The sequence below is a fragment of the Neolamprologus multifasciatus genome, chromosome 17 (genome assembly GCF_963576455.1).
Source record: "Neolamprologus multifasciatus chromosome 17, fNeoMul1.2, whole genome shotgun sequence".
NCBI classification, from domain to species: domain Eukaryota; kingdom Metazoa; phylum Chordata; class Actinopteri; order Cichliformes; family Cichlidae; genus Neolamprologus; species Neolamprologus multifasciatus.
Window position 1 is genome coordinate 28,181,567 of NC_140455.1, and position 25,438 is coordinate 28,207,004.

The following is a 25,438-nucleotide window of genomic DNA, read 5'->3' on the forward strand; positions in this document are numbered from 1 at the left end:
AAAAGAAACCATACAAGGTTTAAGAAGCACCCGCAGGTTTCTGGGGAGAATTAGAGATCTGGGATTAAGGGGATATTCGGTTTTAATGACCGGAAGATATGCGGCTAATCTAAGTCAACCAGGCACCCAAAGGAGCGGCGAAGTGGGTGCATTTAGATTGGATGTTTTAAATATTTACTACAGGCAAAGTGATAAGGTTTTAAACGCCAGCCTGTTACTGCACTCCACTGTACACTTGTGTACATTTGTGACTAAGGAGATGGCGGCTGTTAAATACATTCACTTGTGCTTTTGTGGCTGATGCAGTCGCAGGCTAAGATTTTAAATGTCTATGTGACAGGGCCCCAGTTCAAAAATGGTCAAGAGTTCTCAGAGTGCGGAGGGTTTCTTAAAAAAAAGACACTGAAAAAGAAAAAACTACAGGAGATAAAGACAGAAAAGGTAGCTTGGGCAGCGCATCGCCCAAATTATTAAAAACTACCAGAGGAGAAAATGAAGAGGAGGAAAAAACAAAAAACAAACTTGGGGCATGCCTTTAGGTTAGAGGTTAGAAAACAATATGATGAATCATTCAGAAGGAACTGCAAACCAATTAACCAAATCAATCAATCTCTCAATTAACCAACTCACTCAAATCAAAGGCAATCTCCAAACCAAAGTGCTAAGTGCAACATCAGCGGCTTGTATAGATGACAAAAGTGGATATCTCTGGCCCAACACACCTCAGTCTTAAGGTGGTTACTTGACCTGTTTATTTAAATTGACATTTGTGCCTTTCTAAACACGAGCTTCAAGATCAGATACATTATTGAAGATACTTCATGGTCCTTTATTGAGTCCCTTGACAGCAAATTGTTTTAATAACTAAATAGAAAAACGAAATAAAGCACATATCTAAGCATACCCAAGCAACGATAAGCAGCTTTGTCAGCCTCTCATGGGGACAAATGCCTTCCTCATTAGCTCATACATGCCTGGAATGCAGTAACTGTACTGTATTTGTATGCCTCACCGGTGCTATCTGAGGAGGAAAAGCTGCATATGAAATAAAGTACTGATCTACTTGTATGCATGCTCTCTTCCTGCTTCATGTTTTCAAACCAGTTGGAATTTTTAAGCTGGTAATATGTGGATCTCCAATCTTAAACAGAAAAAGGCTGTATTTATTGTGACCTCCTAAATAAAAGTCTTTTAGTGCTCTTATTATGTTAGATTAGAAGACTAATGACTGACTTTGAAGGACCTTGTTCTTTCTAGCTGAGGGATAGCCAAGCTCTGCTTACCAAAAAGACTGGCTACACCTAGCTCTTTCCAAGATCACTGTAGAGCATAGGTGTCAAACTCTGGCCCGCGGGCCAAATTTGGCCCGCAGCCTAATTACATTTGGCCCGCGAAGCTATACCAAATTACTATTAGAGCTGGCCTTCTGGTATTATACTGCTAATATATATATTGTTTAGTATTAAGCTTTGCTTGTTCCATATTCAGTTTTTCAGCAAAAACGTGTTCGAGTCCATAAGAAAAGATTCATTCTTATATCTAGAGATTCTTATATCTTTTTTTTTTTCAATAAAGATTAATGTTAGCCCGTGACTTTGTTCCAGTTTTGAATTTTGGCCCACTGTGTATTTGAGTTTAACACCCCTGCTGTAGAGAACACCAGCACCACTATGTTTTGTGACTGAAATCAACAAAAGAGATGGGTGGCTGCTTTCTTTTTAACCCTTCACCAGAACTGGGCCAGCTCTTCTCTCCTGGTGTCTTTATTTTCCTTTTCAAGTTATGCTAACCCTCAACTTTGACTCAAACATGTAGTCAGAACTCCATTAACATTATACTAATATTAAACACTTGCTTCTTTAAGTTAGGGTAAAAGTACTGATTCTTGAAGGTGCTATGTCCTTGATCTAGTCCTTAGGAGGTCTTAAAATGATCTCAATACAGCCTCAGATAAACAACAAAACTAAACATATTATATTGTGTTATTTATTTAACAAAAAATAAGTCAAAATCCAGAAGCCATGTGCAGGAAATTTATCTCTAAGTCAAACCATACAATGCTAAGGGACACTGCATAAAAAAAAACCTGGAAAAAGGGTTTTTACATCTCATGCTCTACAGGCCTCAGTTAGTTGTTAAGTGATAAAGTTCATGACAGTACAAGTAGAAAAAGAATGTGTAACTATGCCACTACAGCCTAGGTTTGCAAAATTGCATCTGACCAAACCACAAGACTTCTGGAATAATGTCCTTTGGACCAAGAGTGGAAACCAAAGTGGAGATGTTTGGCCATAATGCACAGCGCAACATTTGGAGAAAACCAATCCCAGCACAAACACCTCATACCAACCACTCCAACAGTGATTTGAGCTTGTTTTGTTTGTTTTGATAGACCATCAACTCCTTTGTATACCAAAGCATACAAGGGTCAAACGTGAGGCGATCGGTCTGACAGCTAAGGTTTGGCTGAATTGGGTCATGCAACAGGTTAACGATCCGAGGCACAGCAGCAAATCTACAACATAAAGGCTAAAAAAAGAAAAGAATCAAGGTGTTGCAATGGCCCAGTCAAAGTCCTCAATGTTTGACACACTGCTTCTGGATTTTGGCTCAGTTTTTGTTAAATAAGTAAGACCTAATTTTAAGAATTATTAAGGACTAGATTTAAAAAAAAAAAAAAATATCTTGATGTATTTTAGAATTGACAGAGGGTGAACTTTTTTTTTTTTTTTTTTTTTACCATAAGTGTATAGAGAATTACACTTGTTCTCTTGTTTTGTTTTTTATTTTACAAAAGATGCAAAGCTTTTCAGATTGAAGGGAAACCATCAAAGAAACTTTAATGATGGGCAAGTAGAAGGAATGTCGAAGTAACATTAAGGTCTTCAGTGAGCCCGATCATTAGTACAAATGCACTTTCCTCTAAGGATAAATAAAAAGGACCGTACAGTTCTTAAACTCTACTCCTGCCAAAGAGCACTTTCAGTACCACATGAATTAAACACTAACTGTCCCTGAAGTGTAAATACAATAGACACTCAACATTTGACTTGTGTTTGGGATATTCATTCTTATTCAGCCCCACCACTGACCATAGGGCCTCCACGTCGATGATAAATGAATTCATACATACATTTACATAAATTTCATGGGTCCCGAGTAAATCCATTTATGGATCAAATTGTTCCCCGTGTCTCCACATTGCTACTGTTGGACAAAAGAAAATGCAACTCGTGTATGTTTCTCATAGCTACCTTAAGTTTTTCTCGCTATATATGAACTCAGAGTGCTTTTCTTCTTACCCTCAAAACACTGTTGTTATAATATGAGAATCTGCATTTGTTCCTTCATTCAGAATATAATTTCTGCATAAGATAAATTGGATACAGTAACAGGCCTGGATATACCACTGTTGTATCTGTCATGCTATACAGTGTCCATCATGCCAGGGGAATGTATCCCCTAAGGCAGTGATGAAAGACCAAATAAAACCAATGTGTAACCAAACCAAGTGCTGAGGAAATGCAATCGGTTCTATTGACAAATGCAATAGTCTCTGATGCTACTGATACTAAGCAGACCGAGGCGTGAAAACATATCTCAAGCAGCTTCAAATGTTAAAAGCCGCACTGAAAATTTGGCATTTTCACACTGCTTCTAATAGTAAAAAAGTGATTAGGATTGCTTGGGAAGGAGGCATTTTCTTACACAAAAATAAAAAAAAAATAAAAACAAAATTAAAGGAGGCGATACCTTACCACGTCCAAAGATAATCAGATATGGGAACAAAACAAAGCTCAAAAACTACAAAAACCCTTCAGAAGCCAGTAGTTTCCAGTTTGATTGGGCCCCATATGGCTGTTTTATCTGCCAGACTTACTCAGCCATCTCTTAGGTTAAAATATTGTGCAGCTGAAGTTTTCCTAATCATTTGAAAGCATGCGAGATGGGTATCAGCACTCGGTCTGTTTGTGTGTGTGGGAATGGCAGAGCAGGCAGGCAGGAAGGGAGGGAGGGAGTTTGGACTACTTACGTTAACCTCAGTGATCGCTATGTCAACAATGCTACCCACAACTATCAAGGCATCAAATGTGTTCCATGCATCAACAAAATAATGCTGTGTAGGGATGGACAGAAAAGGAAAACAACAGAAGAAAAGGACAAAACATAAGACATTTAAAAAAATGGAAAGAACGGAAATTAAAGGAGAGAGGAGAAAAAATAAGATAAAAACCATTACATACATGAGCACTGGAGTTTTTAGTAGGAGTAGAAAGGGAAAGAAACAAAATTTAAAAAAGGCTAAAAAAGAAAAGAGGGGGCAGTCTGAAGAAGATAGACAGCACAGGTAGAGCAGCAGCGATCGGTCATGCTTGTCCATGAGAGGAAATGTCAACAGGAACAGGAACAGTAAGGAACAATATGCAACAAAATCACAACTAAAAAAAAATGAGAAAAAGCTGCGTAAGGCTGTTTGTGATTGGTCAGTGAGTTAGTTCAGTTAGTCAGGGGGATCAAACCTGAGTGTCACAGTGTGGCCAAAAAAAAACAAAAGTAAAGAAACCAAAAAACCCAACAACATTTTAGATACTGTGAAGAGTTAGGAAAGAGGACGCAAGACAGAAACCTTTGTGCTCAAAGCTAAACCCTGCCTCTGTTTCCTCGACTTTTTGTGAAACCCAGGAAGAAGCTTGTTCTCGCTCAGGAACCTCTGTGGCTGTGGGTGGGTGGGAGCGGAGGTCCCGTGCGTGGCAGCGGCCATCTTGGTTTTAAGAATGAAAGGAAGAGAAGGAGGAGGAAGAAGAGAAGGAGGAGGCTGACAAAGAAGATAGATGAAGAGAAATGACAGCATGACAGAGAGTAACCACAAAGGAAAGGAGAGCAGAAGAAGGTAAGACAGAGTGAGAGGACATGAGACAGAGAGGGAGAGACAAGGAGAGTGAAGTGGGAAGGGGGGGGGGGGGACGTCATACTTACGTTGATTTCACTGAGAATGACGTCTATTATGCTGCCAATTACGATGAGGAAATCAAACACATTCCAGGGATCACTAAAGTACCCCTACACAGGATGAGGTGAGCAAGAGGAGGAGGAGGGTAAGAAAGGTAGGTTAGAAGGAAAACAACATCTGCTGCCACTTCGCAGCCCCTATCAAGGTGGTATGAGGTTGTACAGTACATTGAGGAAACAGAAAGAAAATCAGCTACACTTGATGAACCAACACATGAAAGGATAAGAAGTTTCCACTGAGCTATTTGTTCATCGAGTGCAGCTGAATTTCCTGCTCTGCGAAGGATGGTGGGTTAAATGGTTATTTACATCTTCCACGTGCATCTCGGGGCTATTCAGCAAAGCTGTGGCAGTGATTACACTGAAAGCCGACTTTGTTTACTTAACTTATTGTGGGCAATTCTTTATCAGCATTGGTACAAAGGCAGTATTTATGCAAAAATACATCCATATATCTTCAGGCCAGAATGGTATTATTCACATTTATTTTTATAGTGTAATTACAAAGAGCTGCGTCTTTGAACATTAATGAACCTTGGAGTTTCGTTTGCATACACTGTCGTCTAATATGTCACTGTGATTATTCTTTTTTTTTAAACACATCTGGACCACTTTGACTTTTATCGTTCTCGGTCATAGTTTTGCATATTTTACAGGAATGGAACTAGCGACTAGCTACAATATTTTCAACAAAAACATTAAGTCGTAAGGTATGCATGACAAATATCACGCAACTGTTTGCACCAATTGCTAAATTGGTGGCTACACACACTGACGGGGAATGGAGATCAATCTTGCTGATCTATTTTAAGCTTCTTCATCTGTCATCAGCAGCTGAGATAACATGAAAAAAAGGGGAAAAAAACTCCTGCCATAATTCGTCTGCACAGTGCAGATATTAGAAGGTATCCTTGGCAACAGTGGTTTTAATGAAGTTGCTTTCAGTTTTAGGAATAATAATGAGAACTGAGAGTTAAATATTAGTCAAACGGAGGTTTGGCATTAGTACCCAAATACTCGTTTATGAATTGATTAAATAGAGAGATTAGACAAAATAAGCATTGTCTAAATAAATAATTCGATTATGTGATTCATTAAAGACTTAAAAATATAAAAAGAGGGAAAAACTGTAAAAACATATAAAAGTCTTTGTTAGGGTTACTGTTGCCCATCCATTGATCAACCTATCAAAAAGTATTGAGGTTCAATAGAATGAGGCAAACATTACTGGAGCGAATTCCTGCCGTCTGTGAGACCTGAGAAGCAAAAGCATTAGTGAGCTGCCCCATCCTGTGCGATGGCTGTTTAAGGCAAAAGTTTATCAAGGCAAGGACAAGCATACACAACACCATATGTCCTAAGCACTGTTCATTGTGGCTTGGGAATCTGCTGTCATGCTGCACCACAATAAACAAAAGAAAGAAAGATGCAAAACAAGTATCAGTTCGTCAGTATTTTATACGTAAAGAGTCCCAACTTAACTGGTGATACTTTGATGTTTTTTTAAAAAGAGAAACGCTGCCTTCATGATCTGGCAATTCATCTTCCTCACATACATAATGCAGCACAGCACGATTCCCAAGTCCTAAAATTCATTGTTCAAAAATCCACCGTTGGCTAAAATACTGCAGAGCATGCATTATGTTACTCAGACAAAATGTTCTAACTGTAGCATTTCAAAAGTCATTACAAGATAACCATCTTGCAACTATTTAAATAAAAAGCACAAACTTTGCAGAGGATTATTGGAAGAAACAACAAAACAAAACAACAGAAGACTTGTAATTTAATTAGCAGTTGGAAAACATCGTGTGCAAAATAGTAGATGGTCTTCATTAATGAGCTCAATTAACTTTTGTAATAACTGGAAAACCTTTGTTCTTTTGATTAGTACAATGCAACAGTAGTCAAAGGAGTAAAGTATAATATGAAACTATGTTATTGCTGCTGATTACGTTCAAGATTCTCCGCTAACCCTGCGGTAATAAGAGGGAGCATGCCCATCTGTTACTGTTTAAATAGCTGAAGCACCAGGAAGTTCTTAGATTGGGCACGGCAACAACAGCAGGATAACAAGGGAACAATGGGATTAAGCACATAAACGCTTTCCTCTAATCATGGTTTAAATCCATCGTATCGTAAGGAAGGAAATGAAAAAGAATTATGAATTTAGAGCACAACAATCCGTCTTCTGCAACGCTGTGACTCAAAAGCCTTTAAAAAAAACCCTATTAAACTCTTTTTCTTCCGGGCTGCAATGAGCACTGATAGATACAGCTGTGAGTTTATCTAATTTCATCTAACATTACATTATAAAATGTCTCTTTGTCTGTGCTTTTTCACATTTCTCTAGTCTGTAGTCCTACACAGGTATCACTGTTATTCTAGCCTGCTGTTTGAGTTGTGAACGTACCCTGGGTTTGAAGGCGATCAGTTTAAGGATCATCTCAACAGTAAAAAGTCCCGTGAAGAGCATGTTGAGGATGTTCATGGCATCATTGAAATTTTTGGTCTGTCCATGATGCTGCAGGGAAAAAAAACACCAACTCATTACACAATGTTAGTTCTATGGGAGTTTTTTTTCTAAATGTACGCACACATTACTCACCTGCATGGCCAGACAGATGGTGTTGAGAAGGATGAGTGTGAACATCAAATACTCAAAGTAGGTGGAGTTGACCACATACCACACCTTGTACTGGTAAGGGTTCTTGGGGATGTAGCGACGCAGCGGACGAGCCTTTAGAGCGTACTCCACGCACTGACGCTGTGGCATACACACACAAACACAAAGGTGAGCATTTGCCATTTACATGTGTCTGCTGATGTAGTTCCAAAAGTATTCAGCTGTGTGTCTCCCTGTTCCCAGACAGTCCTGGAGGAAAAGCTGTAGAAAAGTCTTTTGGCACGCTAAAAAAGCCAGACTGCTCTTCTATCCTCTGTCTGCATTTACATGCTCTTTCTGAAACATGGATCATGTCAGAGAACACAGCCACAGGCCCTTGGCCTCGTTCCTTTTGTAAGGTTTTGTCTCATCTTTTTTGAACTGCTGCAGCTCCTCCTGGCTGGGCTCCTGAAGTGGTTCTGCCCCTAAAACTCATGTTCAGCCTCTTCAGATTCATCCGTGTCAAACCCCCATTGCCTGGCTCTTATTCCTTCTCCCCTGTGGCTCCTAAATGACACAATGACTTTCCTGCTCCTGTCAGAACAGTAGAATCACTCCTCTGTACCTTTAAAAAAATCTCTCTGCTGTATGTCTGCCGTACTACGAGATTTAAAGACAGAAAGTTATCACTATACAAACAAACAAACAAAAAAAGCTCCAAAAGTACTAATAATTTTATCGAGTAGTAACTTTACACAAAATATACACGGACACTACCTGGTTTTTGTCCAGCTCGCAGTTCTTATATTCTTGCTCCCCTTGTTCCTGGAATGTGACGATGACGAAACCGACGAATATGTTCATCATGAAGAAGGCAATGATGATGATGTAGATGATAAAGAAGATGGAAATGACCACGCGGTAGTTGTAAATGGGCCCCACATCCTCAGCATGAGAGTCAATGGCTCGGTACAGTAACCTGACAAAGAGACGGAAAATAAAATCTGGAATTTAAAAAACAAATTGCATTTATTCCATTGTTTAGTAAGAAGTTTTACAATCACAAGTTTTTGTTTTGTTTTGTTTTACAAAAGAAAACTATTATATTTGAACACTGTGCATGTATTCAAATTGTTATGTATTTAAACAGTCAGTTTAGTCAGTCTGAAAACCCTCTACATGTCATTATTATCACTTTGACCTTCCGATCAATTAGAATTTTGAAAAAGAGGTCAGAGGTGACAGATGTGACATGATATTTTAAATCTTTATACGGTACTATTTCTATGTTGACAATAGAAACCACACTTACCACAGCTATAAGGCTTATTGTCAATTTTGGACCAATAAATTACTGAGTTGACCTTGGATGTGGATTGTAAGAATGACCCCACTCTACACTCTTACAAAGTTTTATCTGAATTCAGACACAATGACATGCACACACTCGCTTAAACCACAAAATTGGCAGAGGTCATAAAAAAAAGGGATCGTAATATATATACTAGAGATGGACCGATCCGATATTAGGTATCGGTATCGGTCCGATACTGACCCAAATTCCTGGATCGGATATCGGCGAGAAATAAAAAAAATGTAATCCGATCCATTAAATATCAAAAAAGCACCTCACAAAACTTGCTACACGGCGTAACCCGGCTCATAACCGTAGCACTTGCAGCAGTGTGCATCACGTGATAGAGCGGCTGTGTGCTACCAAACCAGCATTCATCTCCGAGGAAGTTTTCCCAGAGAGAAGTAAAGCAAGTGTGTAAGTTCATCTCTGAATGTTTGTAAAGCATTCCAGCGTTAAGCTTAGCAACCGATATATGGAGCGACTGCCTCTCTCTCTCTCCCTCTCCTGCTCCTACTTCAAACGTGAAACTGATCAATGATCAGCTGATCGGCTTTTCTGTCGCGAGTCTTGTGTGTTTGTGGCCCACTTTGCACCAGAAAGAGGAAACCAGCGGCTAAACAACAGCAGCACGTTTAAGCTTGATAAGCTGTTGTTAGAATTTATTTAATATTGCTTTCTACACCAGGATCCTTTTCTATGCAGCTGACGGCTGGTAACTGTGCAGGGGTGGATCTAGCAAAGTTTAGCCAGGGGGGCCGATAGGGCATTAACAGGGAAAAGGGGCACAAAGACATACTTTTCTTTCTTATTCTCATTTAAAATGCCTAGCTTTTAATAAATAATTATCTGACTCTTACACCCAAAGTTTTAATCTGATGTAAAAAATATATATAAGTCCATTACTGTATATAGTAACTGTTAATTCTAATATACCTTAGTAAGCTATAGTACTTTTTCCTTTGGGAAGGTACCATCTGTGCAGTCTGCAATTTTGTTGAAGAAAGATGTTGAATCTATTTAATTATTGTTGAAAAATAATTTATTTCTGTGCATTTTTTTCCACACTGCATCAAATTAAATTTGATTACATCGATTAAGCATCATGAGGTGGGGGGTTCCCTATTTTTTTTTTGCTGGGAGTTTGCAACCCTATTAGTTAGGTTGCTTAATATTTCTGCTAAGTACTCTTTAAAATACCAGAATAGGAAGGATGGAGCAGGTTTAAGTTTATTAGATTGGTATTGCTGAACTATAAAATATTTTGGGCGCAGTGTATTTTTTACATACAGGTATAACAGAATAGCTTTAGTGTTGTTATTTATTTAAACTTGAGTATAAACTTATACAAAATGCAGCAAGATATTAAAAAAAACAGTTTTATTGATTAAAAAACACTATATCGGATTCATATCGGTATCGGCAGATATCCAAATTTATGATATCGGTATCGGTATCGGACATAAAAAAGTGGTATCGTGCCATCTCTAATATATACACATAAAAAAACATCTGCACTGTGTTGTTATATAGACACACACCCTGGCCATCCCTCGAAGGTAGACACGGCAAACAGTGCCATCATGCCTTGTAGAACATCATCAAAGTTAAAGTCACTGTTCTCCCACACTCTTGGGGCTTTGTCAGGCTTCCCCACATCCCCGTCTTTATATGTGATGAAAGAACCTCTGTGGACGCAAACAGACATACACACACATAATGTAGTTAGACTGTAAGAAAAAAGATTAAGATGCCGTCTGCAGGGGGGATCTCTTACCTGCACTCTGCCTGAGTCTGCTTAGAGTTGTCGGTACAGTAGAAGAACTTTCCCTGATTGAAACACGAGACAATTTCTTAGTCAGAATTTTAAAAAAGGGTTCAAAAAGTACATTAACTAACTGATCATATTCCCTTTTTTTACCTTAAAAAGTTGCACTCCAATACAGGCGAACATGAACTGGAGTAACGTGGTGACGATGACGATGTTGCCAATAGTCCTGATGGCCACAAACACGCACTGCACTACATGCTGCAAAAAACCCACCAAATATAAGAGTGAGTGATAAGTCTATGCCTTTTTTTAGAGGACAGATAAGTGTGCATTGTGTGTATTTTTTATGCGTGACTATGTCAACCTTTAGTCCTTTGGCTCTGTTGATGGCCCTCAGTGGTCTAAGCACGCGCAGAACTCTCAGGATTTTTACAACATTGATCGCGCTGGACCTGTAGACACACATTTGATTAAACTACTGACCTGCCAATTTGATTGACCACATCTTACCATCTTGAAAAAATATATTTGTAATGTTGGAACAACACACACCATAAACTGCTTTCAGTAGAGTCTTTACTTTTAAACACAAACTGTGGAGGCTGATGCAACGAAAAGCTAATGAAATGACAAAAAAAATGGACAAAATACAATGGACAACTGAAATAAAAGTTCACAAGGAATTAAGAAAGATGACAAAAAACAGATACAAAAAGGAATTTAACACAGCCTTGATTTGTTTTTAGGGAAACATAAAATGTAAAACTGAAATTTTGTCAAGGCTTAGAGTGGAGAGCACCGAGAGGCAGAAGTCGAAGGCAGGAGAAGTAACTGAAAGTGAGCAGTTTATTTGGCTGCTGAAAAATTGTACAAAATACAAAGAAGACCAAACAGGAACACAAGGAGGATGAAAAAATATGTAACACCGCGGGAACAAAAGAAGGTAAGAAAACAGACGCCATGACAAACAGAAAGGTCGGAGTATACATACACTGGGAACTGATTACATGATGGCACACAGCTAGGAAGAGGGGAGAGGTGCACCAGTCAGCAACAGGTAAAAACAATGAGGGGAAAAAAATTGAAAGTAAAACTGGATACAGAAGACTAACCTTCCAAGTAGAAGAGTAAAAAGAAAAAAAACACCGAGATATGAAGACAAACACTAAACAAGGTGACAGAAACAGTGGGAACACAAAACAAAAACACCAACACAGACACAAAAAAGGAACTCAAAGAAACAACGGGGGTACTGTGAGCATGAAAAAAGGAACAAAAACCCAAGAACCCAGAACTCAACATCAAGCATTTCATCATCTACACAACTAACTAACATCCCATAGCTGTGAAAGCATTCTTCCCAAGAAGACCAACGTGTATTATGTTACTAAATAAATAAATCTTTATGCCTAGCTTGTTGCTGTAATGTTGTTAATGTTGTTTATTTTATAAACAGAAACTATTTAGCTATGCACATACTTACTTTTTAGGCAGTTTAAAGCAAATTTAATAGACTTTGTTAATGTTACGAGTAGTTCTAGCATCAGTTATCAAGGGGTCACTTTCAAAAGCAGAAAGCATACAGTCACGTCCATAATTTGTCTGACAAAGACACAATTTTTATTTTAATTTTTTAAACTTTCTCTAAACTACCATAGTGAATTTAAATCAAGCTATTAAGATGTGAATAAATTTCCCCCTTTCAGCTTTAATTCAAGGTGATTTTACAAAAGTTTGCAATAACATTTCAGTAATTAAAGCCATTGTTTGATACCATTTTCAGAGAATCAAAAGTAATTGGACAATTAAATGACAAAGCACATTTTTAAATATATTTTTAAAGATCAATCTTAAAGAAATATCATCATACATCATGTTCCTTAGTTGTCTTTTGTGGTATTTCAGCCCTTTGCAGTGTTTCTCCTACCTCTCTGATTTTTTAAAAAGTTTATTACCTTAGTTTATTTTGTTTTTAATGAGGGCCTCCTTCAATTGCACTGACATCTCTTTGAGCCTCATATTTAAAAATGCAACATTTTTTGCACTTCAGATATTATGTTTGGGTGTGTCATGAAATAAGAAAGGAACAGGCCATCAATGTTAGTCCACCAGTTGTCCAATTGCTTTTGAGCATCTGAAAGTAGGAGGGCGTATATGAAAATTGTTGTAATTCCTGAACCGTTCATGCAAAATGTTTGTAAAAACCCTTAAATTAAAGCTGAAAGTCTGCACTTTAATTGCATCTTGATTGTTTGATTTAAAATCCATTGTAATGGTTCACAGAGGCAAAAGTGCCAAAATTATGTCACTGTCTGACAAATTATGGACCTAACTGTAGCTCCTCAAAAACAGATATTAGTAACAGTGTATCCGTTTCATAGTAATGCACATGAAACACATATAATATATGGACAAACACACATAATGAAACAACACGGATGGGCCAACATAAAGACACAGGCAGACATTTACAAGCAAACTACTGTGCTGTAAAAGAGGGTCACTACAAGCCAAAGGTCAAATGGTGTGACCTTTTTCAGGTAGAGCTTTAAAAGAAAGTGATTTACATACTAAGGAAAAAAAAGAATAAAATTAATACCATGACATTTTGAGTTGTACAATAACTATCTGGAAAGAGCTTTAGCATTAGTCCTTCTCTGATCTGAACTGGGCCTCTCTCAGCGTGATTATTTATACTTGAGCTGAGTTGGTCAAAGTCGCTTCCATTTATTTAACAAGCCAGTTTTTCAGATAAATGAAGGAAAAATACAAAAACGCTTTCCACTGTGTGACACAAGTACGAGGAAAAGGTGTTTTCAAAATGTCAACATAAATATATTTCAAGGAGTGACTTTCTTGATGGGTAAAGTTGTGATTTGGAGGGAAACAATACTCTGTGCTAACTTTGAAACAAAGAGTGAGAAACAAAAGAAAAAAAATTACCCGCTGTGCAACTTTTTACAGAGAAATGTGGAAGTTAAAGGCACTTAAAGGTAGCTCGTGTGGAGTAGGATGTTATCAATCGCATATCACAGTCAAACCAACTGCTAGGTTATTCGTGGAAACGTCAAATTATTTTTAAAAGGCGATATTTTAACTGTCGGAGTCTGATGACAGGGATGAAGCACGCCATCCACCTGATGAAAAGGACTCTGACTAGCGATAAGAGAGCAAAAATAGATGAGGTCATCAGGTATTGTTTTGCGATAGTTCTGTCTTCTTAGCCGATGTAAGCCATATTTCATGCTGTCACATTATGAGGCTTACTCGGGGTGACAACACAAACAAGCAATCTGTCATATGTAGTGTATACAGTAGGAGTTTTTTTACATGCTTTTTTATGAGGATTTTTCACAGCTTCTCTACAACTTATACTTAAAATGGGTTCTTATTTGGTAGGAGTAAAAATAAAAAAACTATATCGCAGTAGTGGTTTAGTTGATCATAACATCATTGCAGTTCTTTTAACTGTGATAAATAAAGAAAAATCCCACTCACTCGCTACCTTTAACAGGCAAAAACCACTGGATTCTAGCATTAGGGCATCATTTCTATAACCCAGGAGAGTTGCATTTATCTAGAAATATGAGAACTGAATTTAACCTGCCCCCAAAATCCATGACAAAAAGTGGAAAAAAAGACAAACTCATTAACATCAATTGGATATGAAATGCGACGAGAGTATTGGAAGACCCAGGATAATTTACTCAATGTAACACTTTTTCTGGGTAGAAACCAATTATGTTGCTGCTTGTAAAAGATGCATTCTGCAGTGGATCTGGCTCAAAAAGAACTGCATGTGTTCATTTATTACAAGTTCAGTGTTATCCTACTCGACAAAACCATTCAGTGACAGATTTGGTTTTATTTGTTCTTGCTTTGGGTGAGTCTTCGACTAAACTCTCCAAGACTATAGGAATATCAAATCAAAAAAGTGACAGCTTTACACGGTTCAGGTGACGGTCTGTTAAAGGGGTTATAACACGGACTAATATGGACTTACGTCGAGAAGTCTAGTCTATTAAGCATCAGAGACAGAAAGTGCAGTATAGAATATTAAACATCACAGCATTTCAATGAGTTATTTGCTGCAAGAAGAAGAGAACATTTTAATAAACATCACAAAGAGACAGCGGATTAGGAGTAATGAAGTGTGAACTTGTTATGAGAAGACAGAGAAGTGTAAAGCACCGAGCAATTTGCTAATAAAAACGTTTTTTTTTCCCCAACTTAGGCACTTGATTTGTGTCTCACGCAGTAGTCACAATTTGTGTGATTATATACGAGACAATGACACAAATGCGTGTTTAATGATATTTGGAAAATGTTAGAAATATCGGTGAACAAAAGCTTACAACGTGACTGGATCAGGTATAACACATGCACCATAAAACATCGTACTGTACTCACTGTATTCCAGAGGAGATGAGGGACACGCTGACCACCACCAAGTCCAGGATGTTAAAATAGTTTCTACAGAAAGAACCTTTGTGGAGGAAGGCGCCATAGGCTGTCATCTGCAGGGGTCAAAGTTCAGATTATTACCTTTTACCATGAGCAGCAATATTTTAGAAGGGTTTAATGCTAGCTTACTAGAAACAACACTATATTACCACATCTACAGTTTGCCTATCTATACATCTAAATTCAGTAAATAAGTTTTGGTAAGCACATCAACCAGCTTGTAATGATTAAACATTATTTGACAGCCAAATGTTAATTTTAGCAAAGAAAAACAAAGAAACTGAAAGAACAGTGAATGAATGCATTAGTGTGCATCACAAACATTAAATACTACCTTAAGAATGATCTCGATGGTGAAGAGTCCAGTAAACACATGATCTGCATAGCCCAGGATCTGAAAATAAATACAACACTGTATTTTAACTGGACTTGGACTACCCCTGCCCAACACGCAAAGGCTTTCTGAATGAACAGAGACCAAAGTTGTTACACTGTTTCATTTGCCATGAGAAAGTTTTTAATGAACCAAGATTGTTTAACATTTCACAAAGCAAAGCTGAATGAATTCAGAAATGCTCATGACTCTCTTAAGGCCACAGTCTACCTGCTGTAATGGTCGCTTCGCTGACCACTGCAAGTGATTTTAACAGAAACCCGTATTTACACCTGCCGTTACAGTGCAGGAAGGTGCTGCAGTATTCTCCTGAAGGATAGGTGTCGCCACTCAGACAGTATCACCACATAATCACTAATATAGGAGAAGAAGAATTCAAAACCGGATGTTTTCAAACTGTATATCTGTATGTGTCTGAGCTCCTGTGCTGGAATATTATTAAAATGCTGCTAAAAAAACGACACGGCCGCAGACACAAGTCCTCAACCCAGCTGCGGTGGCTGTGGCGCAATCCGATTTACAAAAATTCAGAGATGTACGACTAGCCGATGCGCCACCCACGACCCAAACACAGCATTAGAAGGCACTTTTTTTAGGTTCATTGTCTGTACATAAACGATGGCAATAGCTACTGGGCCTGAAAAGATGGCGAACTCTTGTGCTGATCCATTGTATAGAAGTAAATTTTTATACAGAAGATAGAAACAGTCAAAATGCTCATCTAGAGGCTTCAGAACATCAGTCTACAAACCAGTTGGTGATGTCCACTGCCTATATACAATCTATTTGTGCCCAATTAGCAGAAGCACTCTTGAAGACCTAAACTTGGTAAAATGTGTGGTAAAACTTGAATGTGTGCTTCTTTTAGGGGAAAAAGCAGGACTTACGGTCAGCTGCAGCATAACATAAATGACTCCACAACTTACTGAAATAATAATAATGTTCAGATCCAAATGAACTAAAATAGAAATGCTGGAAAATCTGAAAAACAGGTTGTTTTATTTCATTACTGTTTCAGACTAAGGTTAATTGGTTTAGACTAATAGAATATATAATAGGATCCTATACCAAAGCCAGGGGAAATATAATAAAACAGACCTTTATTGGCCTCTGAGGAATATGTCTCACTGACTGAGACAGGAAACTGTGCACAAAAACAGATACAGCAGCACACATGGTGTTTACATTAGACTACAGCTCCATTACATTCATAAACACCACATTAATTTACGAACAACGGGCTGATGTCACACAGCGAGTACAATTGCAGATATATCCTTCGTATACTGCAAAGTAACTGAAAATGTTGCGGTTTCACAGCTCGCCTTGAGGCTAAACACGAAGTCTCCGCTGCTGCATACGAATTAAAAGACACAACTTCATACACATCGTCAAAACAGACTGTGCAAACACTAAAACAGTAAATACATTCATTTCTTGATTAAATGTAGATATTTAGCAAAACAAACACAAAAAACACCCTCATAAATATATTTTCACACTGTATGTGTACAAAATGATACAATAACTACTCATTTTTCTTTTTGGCTAATAAAACAGTTTAAAAGAGGGCAAAGCTTAAGAGGCGTTTCATATCTTCTTAACATGAAGTTAGTAACAGTTACAGTACTCGAGACAAAATCTCATTAAGTGTAACGGGCCACTCACAATAAGCTTTGGTTCCTCTATAGCTATAATCCATTTAGGTCAGAATGAGTGTGCGTGTGGGCATCTAATTATGGCTACTGTGCCTTACTGTACATTCGGCATTGTATGTCTTTATATACTTTATTTATACTGTTGTATATGGGGTTTTTTATGCTTACAGGTGGCTGTGGCTCAGGCAGTAGAGCTGGTCGTCCAGTAATCATAAGGTCGTTAGATATACTGCCGAAATACTGCTGTGAATACTGAACCCTGATTTGCCCCAGATTAATTAATTGAAGTGTGAGAGTGTGTGTGGATGTTAGATAAAAGTGCTTAAGTATAGATAAAAGCAGTCTATGAATGCGCTCAAATCGAGTAGACGGGCGTTATATCACTTATATGCTACCTTATTTCTGAAGGAGTCATTTTTGACAGGGTCTTCTGCCGCTAGACTGATGCTGCTGAGCAGGATGAAGAAGAGGATGAGGTTGGTGAAGATGTTGTGGTTGACGACCTTATGGCAGAGAACCCTGAACCTACAAAACAAAGTGCAAGAGAGAAAGAAAGCAAAATGTTTTCATCTAGTCTCTTTAAAGGAAAAGGATGCCAAAACGAATACAGCAGAAGCTGACTGAAATATTGGGCGGAGAAAATGAAGTTGGAGAGGAAGATTACTTGTTGGTGTGGCTGAAGATAAAGAAAGCTCGGGCCTCAGGCATGGGGACAGCCTTCTCCTTCAGCTGAATGTCAGAGAGGGGCCGTGGCCTCGGGCCCACAGGCATCTCTGGCTCATCATCGTCTTCATCTCCTGATTAGGAGGAACGGGAAAGAGGAGAGTAAGATAAAGAAGGAAAGGGGGAAGAAGGAATATAAGGGGGAAAAGGTGGAAATAAGTGCAATGCAAAGACAAAATTCTCAATGAAACCACCTCTTACCTTATATCTATAGGAACACATAATGTTTATGGCTGTGGTGTGTGTTACCTATATAATCATTGGCGGGATATGGATTCTTCTCTTCGCTCTCATCCCCACAGCAGTCATCCATGTTAATCTGAAAAGGAGAAGTATGAGATTTCGTTCATTTTTTTCTCACTCCTTTGAACACACACACATATTCTTACTGAGTCTTTGTGTGTCTCTATGTACCTTTGTAGCAGTGTTGGTCTCCCCATCAGAAGTAATGGACTTCAGCTCTATTTTCTCCTTCTTCTCTTCCTCCAGAGGCGGCTTCTCATTTTCATGACGCTTCTCTGGACTGCCAAGCCTGGAGAAGGAGAGAGAACAAGAAGATCCTCAACTCTAGCATCTTCCCTTCTCCATACATAAATTAACATCAGAGGGACAACATAAAGACGTGTAATCATAGGGGCTATTTTCTCAGCTGTGAGGAAAATTATAATTTTCTGTTGCACCTTTTCCATAGATTAATACAGATTGCAACTAAGCAGAATACATTTTTATGATTTGTGCTAAAGAGCACTTTCTTTCTCAGCTGCACTTTAAACTCAACTTTGATCTTTGCTGGGAATTAATCTTTGCAATGATACTGAAAAAAATAATAAACTGTTGTAGAGAAAAGCCAAATAATATGTTTGTATTCTATGTATGAAAAAGCAATTTTAGTGGTTTAATTCAAGCTTCTAGTGTCAGCATCTTTACTCACCTTGAGGAAATAATAGGCTATCCAAGATGCTGCAAGCTAAAGTTTTCCCTGTGCTGTTTGGATTGGCCGGGTCTCAACATCTCCCTCTATCCCTTTACAATTTTTTGTCTGACTGCCTCCATTCAGTTTTCTGCTTTACCTGGCCAGTTTTTTCCTCTCTTTCTCCTCCTCTTCCTCTTTCTGGGCTGATGTCAGGCTCTCGGCGTCTGCCAGATTGTCTACAGCAATGGCCAAGAAGACATTCAGCAGGATGTCTGTTCAGAGGGGTGATGTTAAGGATGTTGCTGACCCATCAGATCACAAACAAAGCTGGCTATAAACAGGCGGCAACCCCTGGGGCTAAAAAAGGAAGCCAAAACCTACAGTTCCTGTAATGACCACTTGAGGCTTGGGTTAAAAAGAGAGTTTTGTTTTGTTTTTTGTTTTTGTTTTTTGCTTTGTTTTATTCTTTGCTTCGAGCCCTGTGTACAGGAGCTGCATGCTAAAACATCTTTTGTTAAAAGGGTTGGCGTAATAAGAAAATGCTTCAGCCAATACCTTTTGATTAGCCTTGTCTCGTGCTTTCTTGCTTTGTGGTAATCTTTATTCTGTATTCACTGAGATATTTGAATGCTAATCAATAAATAATAAACATATCAGTTAATGTTCATAGACTGTTATGTTGAAGTGATCAGATAAACAGCATTCAAAACCAATGAATGCAGACTCCAAAGCCAAATGACTAATCCTGCACTGGCTTTGGATTCAACAGGCTAAGCTGATGAATAGTAACAATTTAATCTGAAAAACACATTTTTAACTACTCTGTACTTTTAATTACCGACGCTCAGTGGCCCGCACTAAAATCTTTTAGCTTTTGGGAAAGCATCTGCATGCAAAAGGTGTTCTTTTCCCCTGCAACTGCATCTTAACAAGGGGTTAGATATCAGATGTGACTCAGTGATTCAAATCACAATCAGCAACGCCAGTATCCATTTGATGACAGGATTAAAGATTGTCAGAAAACAAATTTGACTGTCAGTTACTGGATCTGACTCACCATGTTTTTATTTTGAAATTCTACACGTATAAGCATCACGCCATTTCCTGGGTTACTGGTGTAGCTATTCCATGTATTTGTATTTACATAGCACCAACATCTAAAGGACCTGACATTATAATAGAAAGACTCTGCAACAATCTAGAACAACCAAAAGATTCCCTATGAGCAAGTGCTTTGTGACAATGGGGACCTCCTGTTGTGGTAGGATACAGTTTCCACAGATGAAGAGGATGATGAAGTAGATGCAAACTAGCATGCCAGGAAAAGCTGGACCACCATACGCCATGATACCATCATACATCACAGAGTTCCAGTCCTCTCCGGTCAGGATCTGTAGAGACAGAAGACAGTAAACAAAATCTTATAAAAAAAAAATTTCATTTAAAAGAAGCCTCAGCCTCGTGATAGCGACAGATTACATTTAATTAAGCAACATTATAAAATTTACACTTTTTGTATCATTCAAGGACAAATGTAAGGTGACAATGGAGGCCGGACACACTTCATGAGAAAAAGTGGAGCATGATTACCTGAAACACAGTGAGCAGAGACTGGGGGAAGTTGTCAAACGTGCTTCGTCGGGTCTCGTCAAAGTTGAATTTTCCCCCAAACAGCTGCATGCCCAGCAGGGAGAAGATGATGATGAAGAGGAACAGCAGGAGCAGCAGGGAAGCGATGGAGCGGACAGAGTTCAGCAGGGATGCCACCAGGTTGGACAAAGAGTTCCAATATCTAAAGGAAGAGAAATTTAGTTGAAATGGTAGTCTTGTTATAATATATTTGGTAGGTTGACTGTTGGATTTCTATTTTGATTTCTTTATAGTTTAGAAGTGACTAGAAGGGAGTCTGATAGTTTCTGTTTCAGTTTAACAGTGCTGCCGGAGTTTCCTGCTAAGAAGTTTATGTTTTGCCATCCTGGATTCATGATTTAGTGTTTTAGTTGTAGGATTGAACTTTTCAGTGTTTCCTTTATTGTTTTTTCCTTCTGTTCTGTGTTTCTGTTTTATGTGTTTGCCCTCCAGAGTTCCTTTGTCTCTGTCTTCATGTTAATGTGACCGTTGTATCTCTGTGAGTAGTTTGGTTACTCCCTGTTGTTTTTTTTTTATCTTCAAGTGTTTTTTTTGTGCGTCCTGTGTATGTTTTGCTTCCAATCTGCCTTTCTGCCATTGTCTTTACCCGTGTGTGGGTGTGTTACCCTCCTGTTATTCATTTCCTAATTAGCCCTTTGTGTATAAATAGTCCAGTCTTTGTCACAGTGTGTTCTCTCTGTGTAGCCTTTGCATGTTTTGTAGTGGTGATTTTTTGTTCTTAGACCTTGTTAATTTTTGCTCCTGTTTACATATATTGAAAGCTACTATTGAAAACTTTGCTTTGTTATTAAGGTTTCTTTCTGAAATCCTGTATTTGGGTCCTCACCCCTATGCTTCCCAAACCTTGACAAGTCTAAAAAGCCAATATCACTGGACTGTATTTGGTACACCTGTTAAACTGATTAATGCAGTGACTTAAGTGACTCTGAATGTGGCATGGTTGTTGGTGTCAGCCTGGTCTGATGAGCTTTGATTTATGGTGCGACATTCAGGTGGTCGAGTCAGCATTTGGCATAAACAACATGAAAGCATAGATCCATCCTTCCTTGAATCCAGTCCAATACCTGGCTGTTGTTGCTGTCCATCTCTTTATGACCACAGTGTCTTCTGACGACTGCTTCTAGTAGGATAAGGCGCCACGTCACAAAGCTCAAATCATTTCCCACTGCTTTCCTAATCTTGACAATACGTTAACTGGACTCTATTAGCCTCAAAAGTCACTAAAGCTCAATCCAATAGTGCTCGTTTGGGATGTGGTGGACGGGATGTATAGCTGACAAATGCTATCGTGTCTATATGGACCAAAACCTCTGAGGAACGTTTCCAGCACAGCGCTGAATCTATGCTTTGAAGAATTACAGCAGTTCTCAAGGGAAAACTGCATCCAACCCATTATAACGAGGTGTACCTAATGAAGCGGTCAATGAGTGTATGTAAACTAGTCACAACAGGAAATTCTCACCAAATGATTACTGTGGCAAAATAAAATCCAAGTTTGTTTGTTGTTTTTGGTAATTGCATCACAGACCTATTGTAACCTGTTAGTTCTTCACCCTCTGTTTCCGCTTTGCTGAATGCAACATTAAGGCTCCACTGGTATAGAAACACTGTAAAACGGGGCAGTGTTAGCTCAGTAGGCCCCATGATTGGAAGGTTGGGGGTTCGAATCCACTGAACGGCTACCCTGAGGTACCCTTGAGCAAGGTACCGTTCCCTACACACTGCTCCCTGGGCGCCCATGGCTGCCCACTGCTTCACTGAGTGAATGGGTTAAATGCAGAGAGGAATTTGCCCATGGGGATCAATAAAGTATACATTATTATTATTATTAAAAAGCTGTTACCGGTACTTTATGTTCATGCCTGTTGGAGGACTGAAGGAATAACTTCTGCTTATCAAATGCATATGCTTTAAGGTCTACACTAACCTGGTTATTTTGAAGATTCGGAGTAAGCGTACACAACGTAACACAGAGATGCCAAGAGGAGACATGATTTTTGTTTCCACCAGAATGGTTTCAAGGATCCCTCCACATACTACGAAGCTGTCGAACCGATTGAAGAGTGAAACAAAGTAGGCCTGTGAGGAGCAAAACGCAGACGTTAAAGGTAGAAAAAAGGGTAGAATGTGGTCAATGTTAACACAAAACAGTGATACAGTGTCCTACCTGCAGGCCCAGACTGTACATCTTCAACAGCATCTCACCAGTAAAGAGTGCTAGCAAAACCTTATTGGCTATGTCTGGGGAGGGAAATAAAGGGGGAGTAAAATTAGAGTGGGATGCAAATATAATGCCAAAGAAAGCAATTGCACAGAGGTCAATAATTAAACCCAGATCAGACATATTACTGTTTTGTGTGCATGTGTATGGGTTGAGCAATGTACCTTGTACATCAGTTAGCCACTGAGGCTGCTGGTGATGTTCAGAGGCAATGGTCAGAGTGTTGAGGAAAACCAGGAATATGACCAGCCAATAGAAAACTTGTGATTTGACTGCTGCCCGGCATTTCCTTCGACACAGCCTGTTCCACCTCCGGGAGTAGCGGCTGAGAAGGAAGAAGCAGAAATAATAAGTTGGGAAAAGGTGGGAGAGAAAAGAGAGGTAGGAGGATGGGACAGAGAATGGTGGGAAAAGGGAAAGATGAGGGAAGAGAAAAGGACCCACGAGCAATAAGATAAACCAAGAAAAATAATCAAAAGAAACAAGCGAATGGTGAAAAACAAATAGAGGAAGTGGAAGAAGGACAAGAAAGAGTCAATTAGGTTTTCTACAAAACAGTGATGACATCACGCCTCGGTCTGTGGTCGAGGGTTAGTCATCCTCAAAGGCGTTTCACAGAAAGGAGAAACCAGTACAAAGAGCTGTGCTGGAGCATGAGATATGCACCATTTGAGAAAAAAAAAAAAAGAACATTTGCGCTCTAAAAATGATCGAAGGGGCAAATTTAAAGTGAAATATGTTGTATTGTGACTTACAACACAAAGGAAAACAATGCTTTAAAAAGAGAAGTAGCTCATTTTAGGATGCCAACCCCCCTTTTTTTTAATTTAGTGATTTTAATATCTTCCTCTATGCTGTGGTCAGGTCTTTTGCACCTTGAATGCTCTCTCATGTTGGAAGTTTAAGTCATTGTTTTTGATAATTGCTAGCGTTAAACTTTGCAGTCACATCTGTGTGAAAAACTCCACTCAAAGGGTGTTTCGACGCTCATATACTGATAAGGTGTCGACTGTAATTTCATAATTGTCCTATCCTGGTTAAGTGACATCAAAAACACTAACGAAGAGCAGCTTGTGGTCTTGTTGGCCTACAGGTGGAAAAGTAGTGACGCATGAATTTCACTTAAGATTTTCACATGTATATCTTTTAATTTCAATAGCCCAGACACTGATTATATATTTATGTAATGAATTGCTTTAAAAAAAGAACGAGCAATTAATTGTTTTTTTCTCCAAATAAACACTGTAAGTCACTTTGTCATCATTTTGTACACATGTGGGTGTCTTTGCATTATGCGTACTTGACCCATTTGTCAACCACAGTAAACATGCAAGAGGATTTTTCATCCAATCGTGACTCCTCTAATTCAAACAGATCAACACAGCCCACCAGAGAATCTTCTCCCTCTGCCTATATATGTTGCATCAGTCTTCTGTTTAAATGTGCGTGAGTGCTTTTTATAGTCACTTATGGCACACACTGGCTTCTGCCATGATGCTCACACTGAATTTTACATGAGACACACTCACAACACAACACAAGCAGGCATGCATCGTTACGCTACAGTTTTTTATCGTGTCCGTGACTCCAATTCAAGAAACATTAGTGTTTTTCAAATACTTTGTGTACAGAGGGATAGTTAGTTTGTTGTCCCATCCCAGCTATGGAGATATCAGTGGAAGAATTTGGACCATTTTATGGAATGGTTGGAAATTTTTGATAATTCCTTGATAATGTTTCAAGTACTGATGAATATGGATTTTGCATGAAAAGTTAAATGTCATCTGCATAAAGACTAATCTTGAGGTTATTATTAGATGTTGGGATTCAGATGATATTTTTATTTTGACAGATACTGTAGGCGCTATGAGTGGTTCAATTAAAAAAGAAAAAAGAAGACTGATGGTGATGGGCATCTTTGCCTAGTACCCCTGTTTCGTGTGACATTTTGTGAGATTATTCCATCCATAGTGCCAGTGGCTAATGGTGTGGCATACAGAAGTTATAGAATGATTCAACAAATCCAAAGTTTACCTTATCAAAAGCTTTTTCTTCATCACTGTAACAACAACTTATTGTTCTCGCAATTAAATTAAATAGTCTAAGTGTATTATTTGAGGAGTAAAGTGGTCCCTCGCTATAACGCGGTTCACCTTTCGCGGCCTCGCTGTTTCACGGATTTTTTGTGTGTGCAATTTTCCATGGTTTTTGGGGTTGTTTTTTGTGGTTTGTTTGTTTTTTGTTTTTTTGACAGCGCGTTGTGTTCTGCGTCCTGATGGGCTGTAAACCACTGTCAATCAATCTCGTGCGGGTCTTCTGTACAGTACAGAATGCGTTCAGCTTGTCAAATTGTTTGTAAGTTTTCTCCCCAACAAACACAACAATGTCGACGAAACATTTTGCACCGTCAAAGGCAATCACGGGTGCCTTTGGTTTCATTCTATAATACTGGACGTATTTTTCTACGAAGGCTTGAACTTTGAGGGTCTATAAATAAGAGTGAAAAGTGTGAAAATGTTCATGCCTGTCTGAGAAAAGTGTGTAAAGTGTGTAGTGAGGGGTTTTACAGCCTCAAAACATCTATATATATATATATATAATTGTAAAAAATAAAGTTGGCTACTTCACGGATTTCACCTATCGCGGGTTATTTTTGAAACGTAACTCCCGCGATA

The 25,438-nt window shown here is 38.7% G+C and overlaps 1 protein-coding gene across 3 annotated transcripts in view; it reads right to left on the minus strand.

Annotated features, from left to right (window-relative positions):
* cacna1c (calcium channel, voltage-dependent, L type, alpha 1C subunit) overlaps positions 1 to 25,438 on the minus strand; it is a 222,779-nt gene that overhangs the window by 21,230 nt on the left and 176,111 nt on the right. For 2 of the 3 annotated variants that reach the window (XM_085137898.1, XM_085137899.1), the window contains 21 exons: positions 22,928 to 23,088; positions 22,710 to 22,783; positions 22,470 to 22,621; positions 20,483 to 20,684; positions 20,163 to 20,283; positions 19,050 to 19,164; positions 18,394 to 18,511; positions 18,229 to 18,298; positions 17,921 to 18,053; positions 17,652 to 17,781; positions 15,539 to 15,598; positions 15,151 to 15,257; positions 14,744 to 14,758; positions 11,105 to 11,192; positions 10,891 to 10,998; positions 10,747 to 10,799; positions 10,511 to 10,657; positions 8,393 to 8,594; positions 7,619 to 7,777; positions 7,424 to 7,534; positions 4,978 to 5,061 (listed from right to left, as the gene is read on the minus strand). In XM_085137898.1, coding sequence (XP_084994024.1) covers positions 4,978 to 5,061; positions 7,424 to 7,534; positions 7,619 to 7,777; positions 8,393 to 8,594; positions 10,511 to 10,657; positions 10,747 to 10,799; positions 10,891 to 10,998; positions 11,105 to 11,192; positions 14,744 to 14,758; positions 15,151 to 15,257; positions 15,539 to 15,598; positions 17,652 to 17,781; positions 17,921 to 18,053; positions 18,229 to 18,298; positions 18,394 to 18,511; positions 19,050 to 19,164; positions 20,163 to 20,283; positions 20,483 to 20,684; positions 22,470 to 22,621; positions 22,710 to 22,783; positions 22,928 to 23,088 — 2,410 coding nt within the window. Of the gene's footprint in view, positions 1 to 4,977; positions 5,062 to 7,423; positions 7,535 to 7,618; positions 7,778 to 8,392; positions 8,595 to 10,510; positions 10,658 to 10,746; positions 10,800 to 10,890; positions 10,999 to 11,104; positions 11,193 to 11,292; positions 11,359 to 14,743; positions 14,759 to 15,150; positions 15,258 to 15,538; positions 15,599 to 17,651; positions 17,782 to 17,920; positions 18,054 to 18,228; positions 18,299 to 18,393; positions 18,512 to 19,049; positions 19,165 to 20,162; positions 20,284 to 20,482; positions 20,685 to 22,469; positions 22,622 to 22,709; positions 22,784 to 22,927; positions 23,089 to 25,438 lie in introns of all 3 variants that reach the window. The other variant, XM_085137901.1, reaches the window with a different exon arrangement.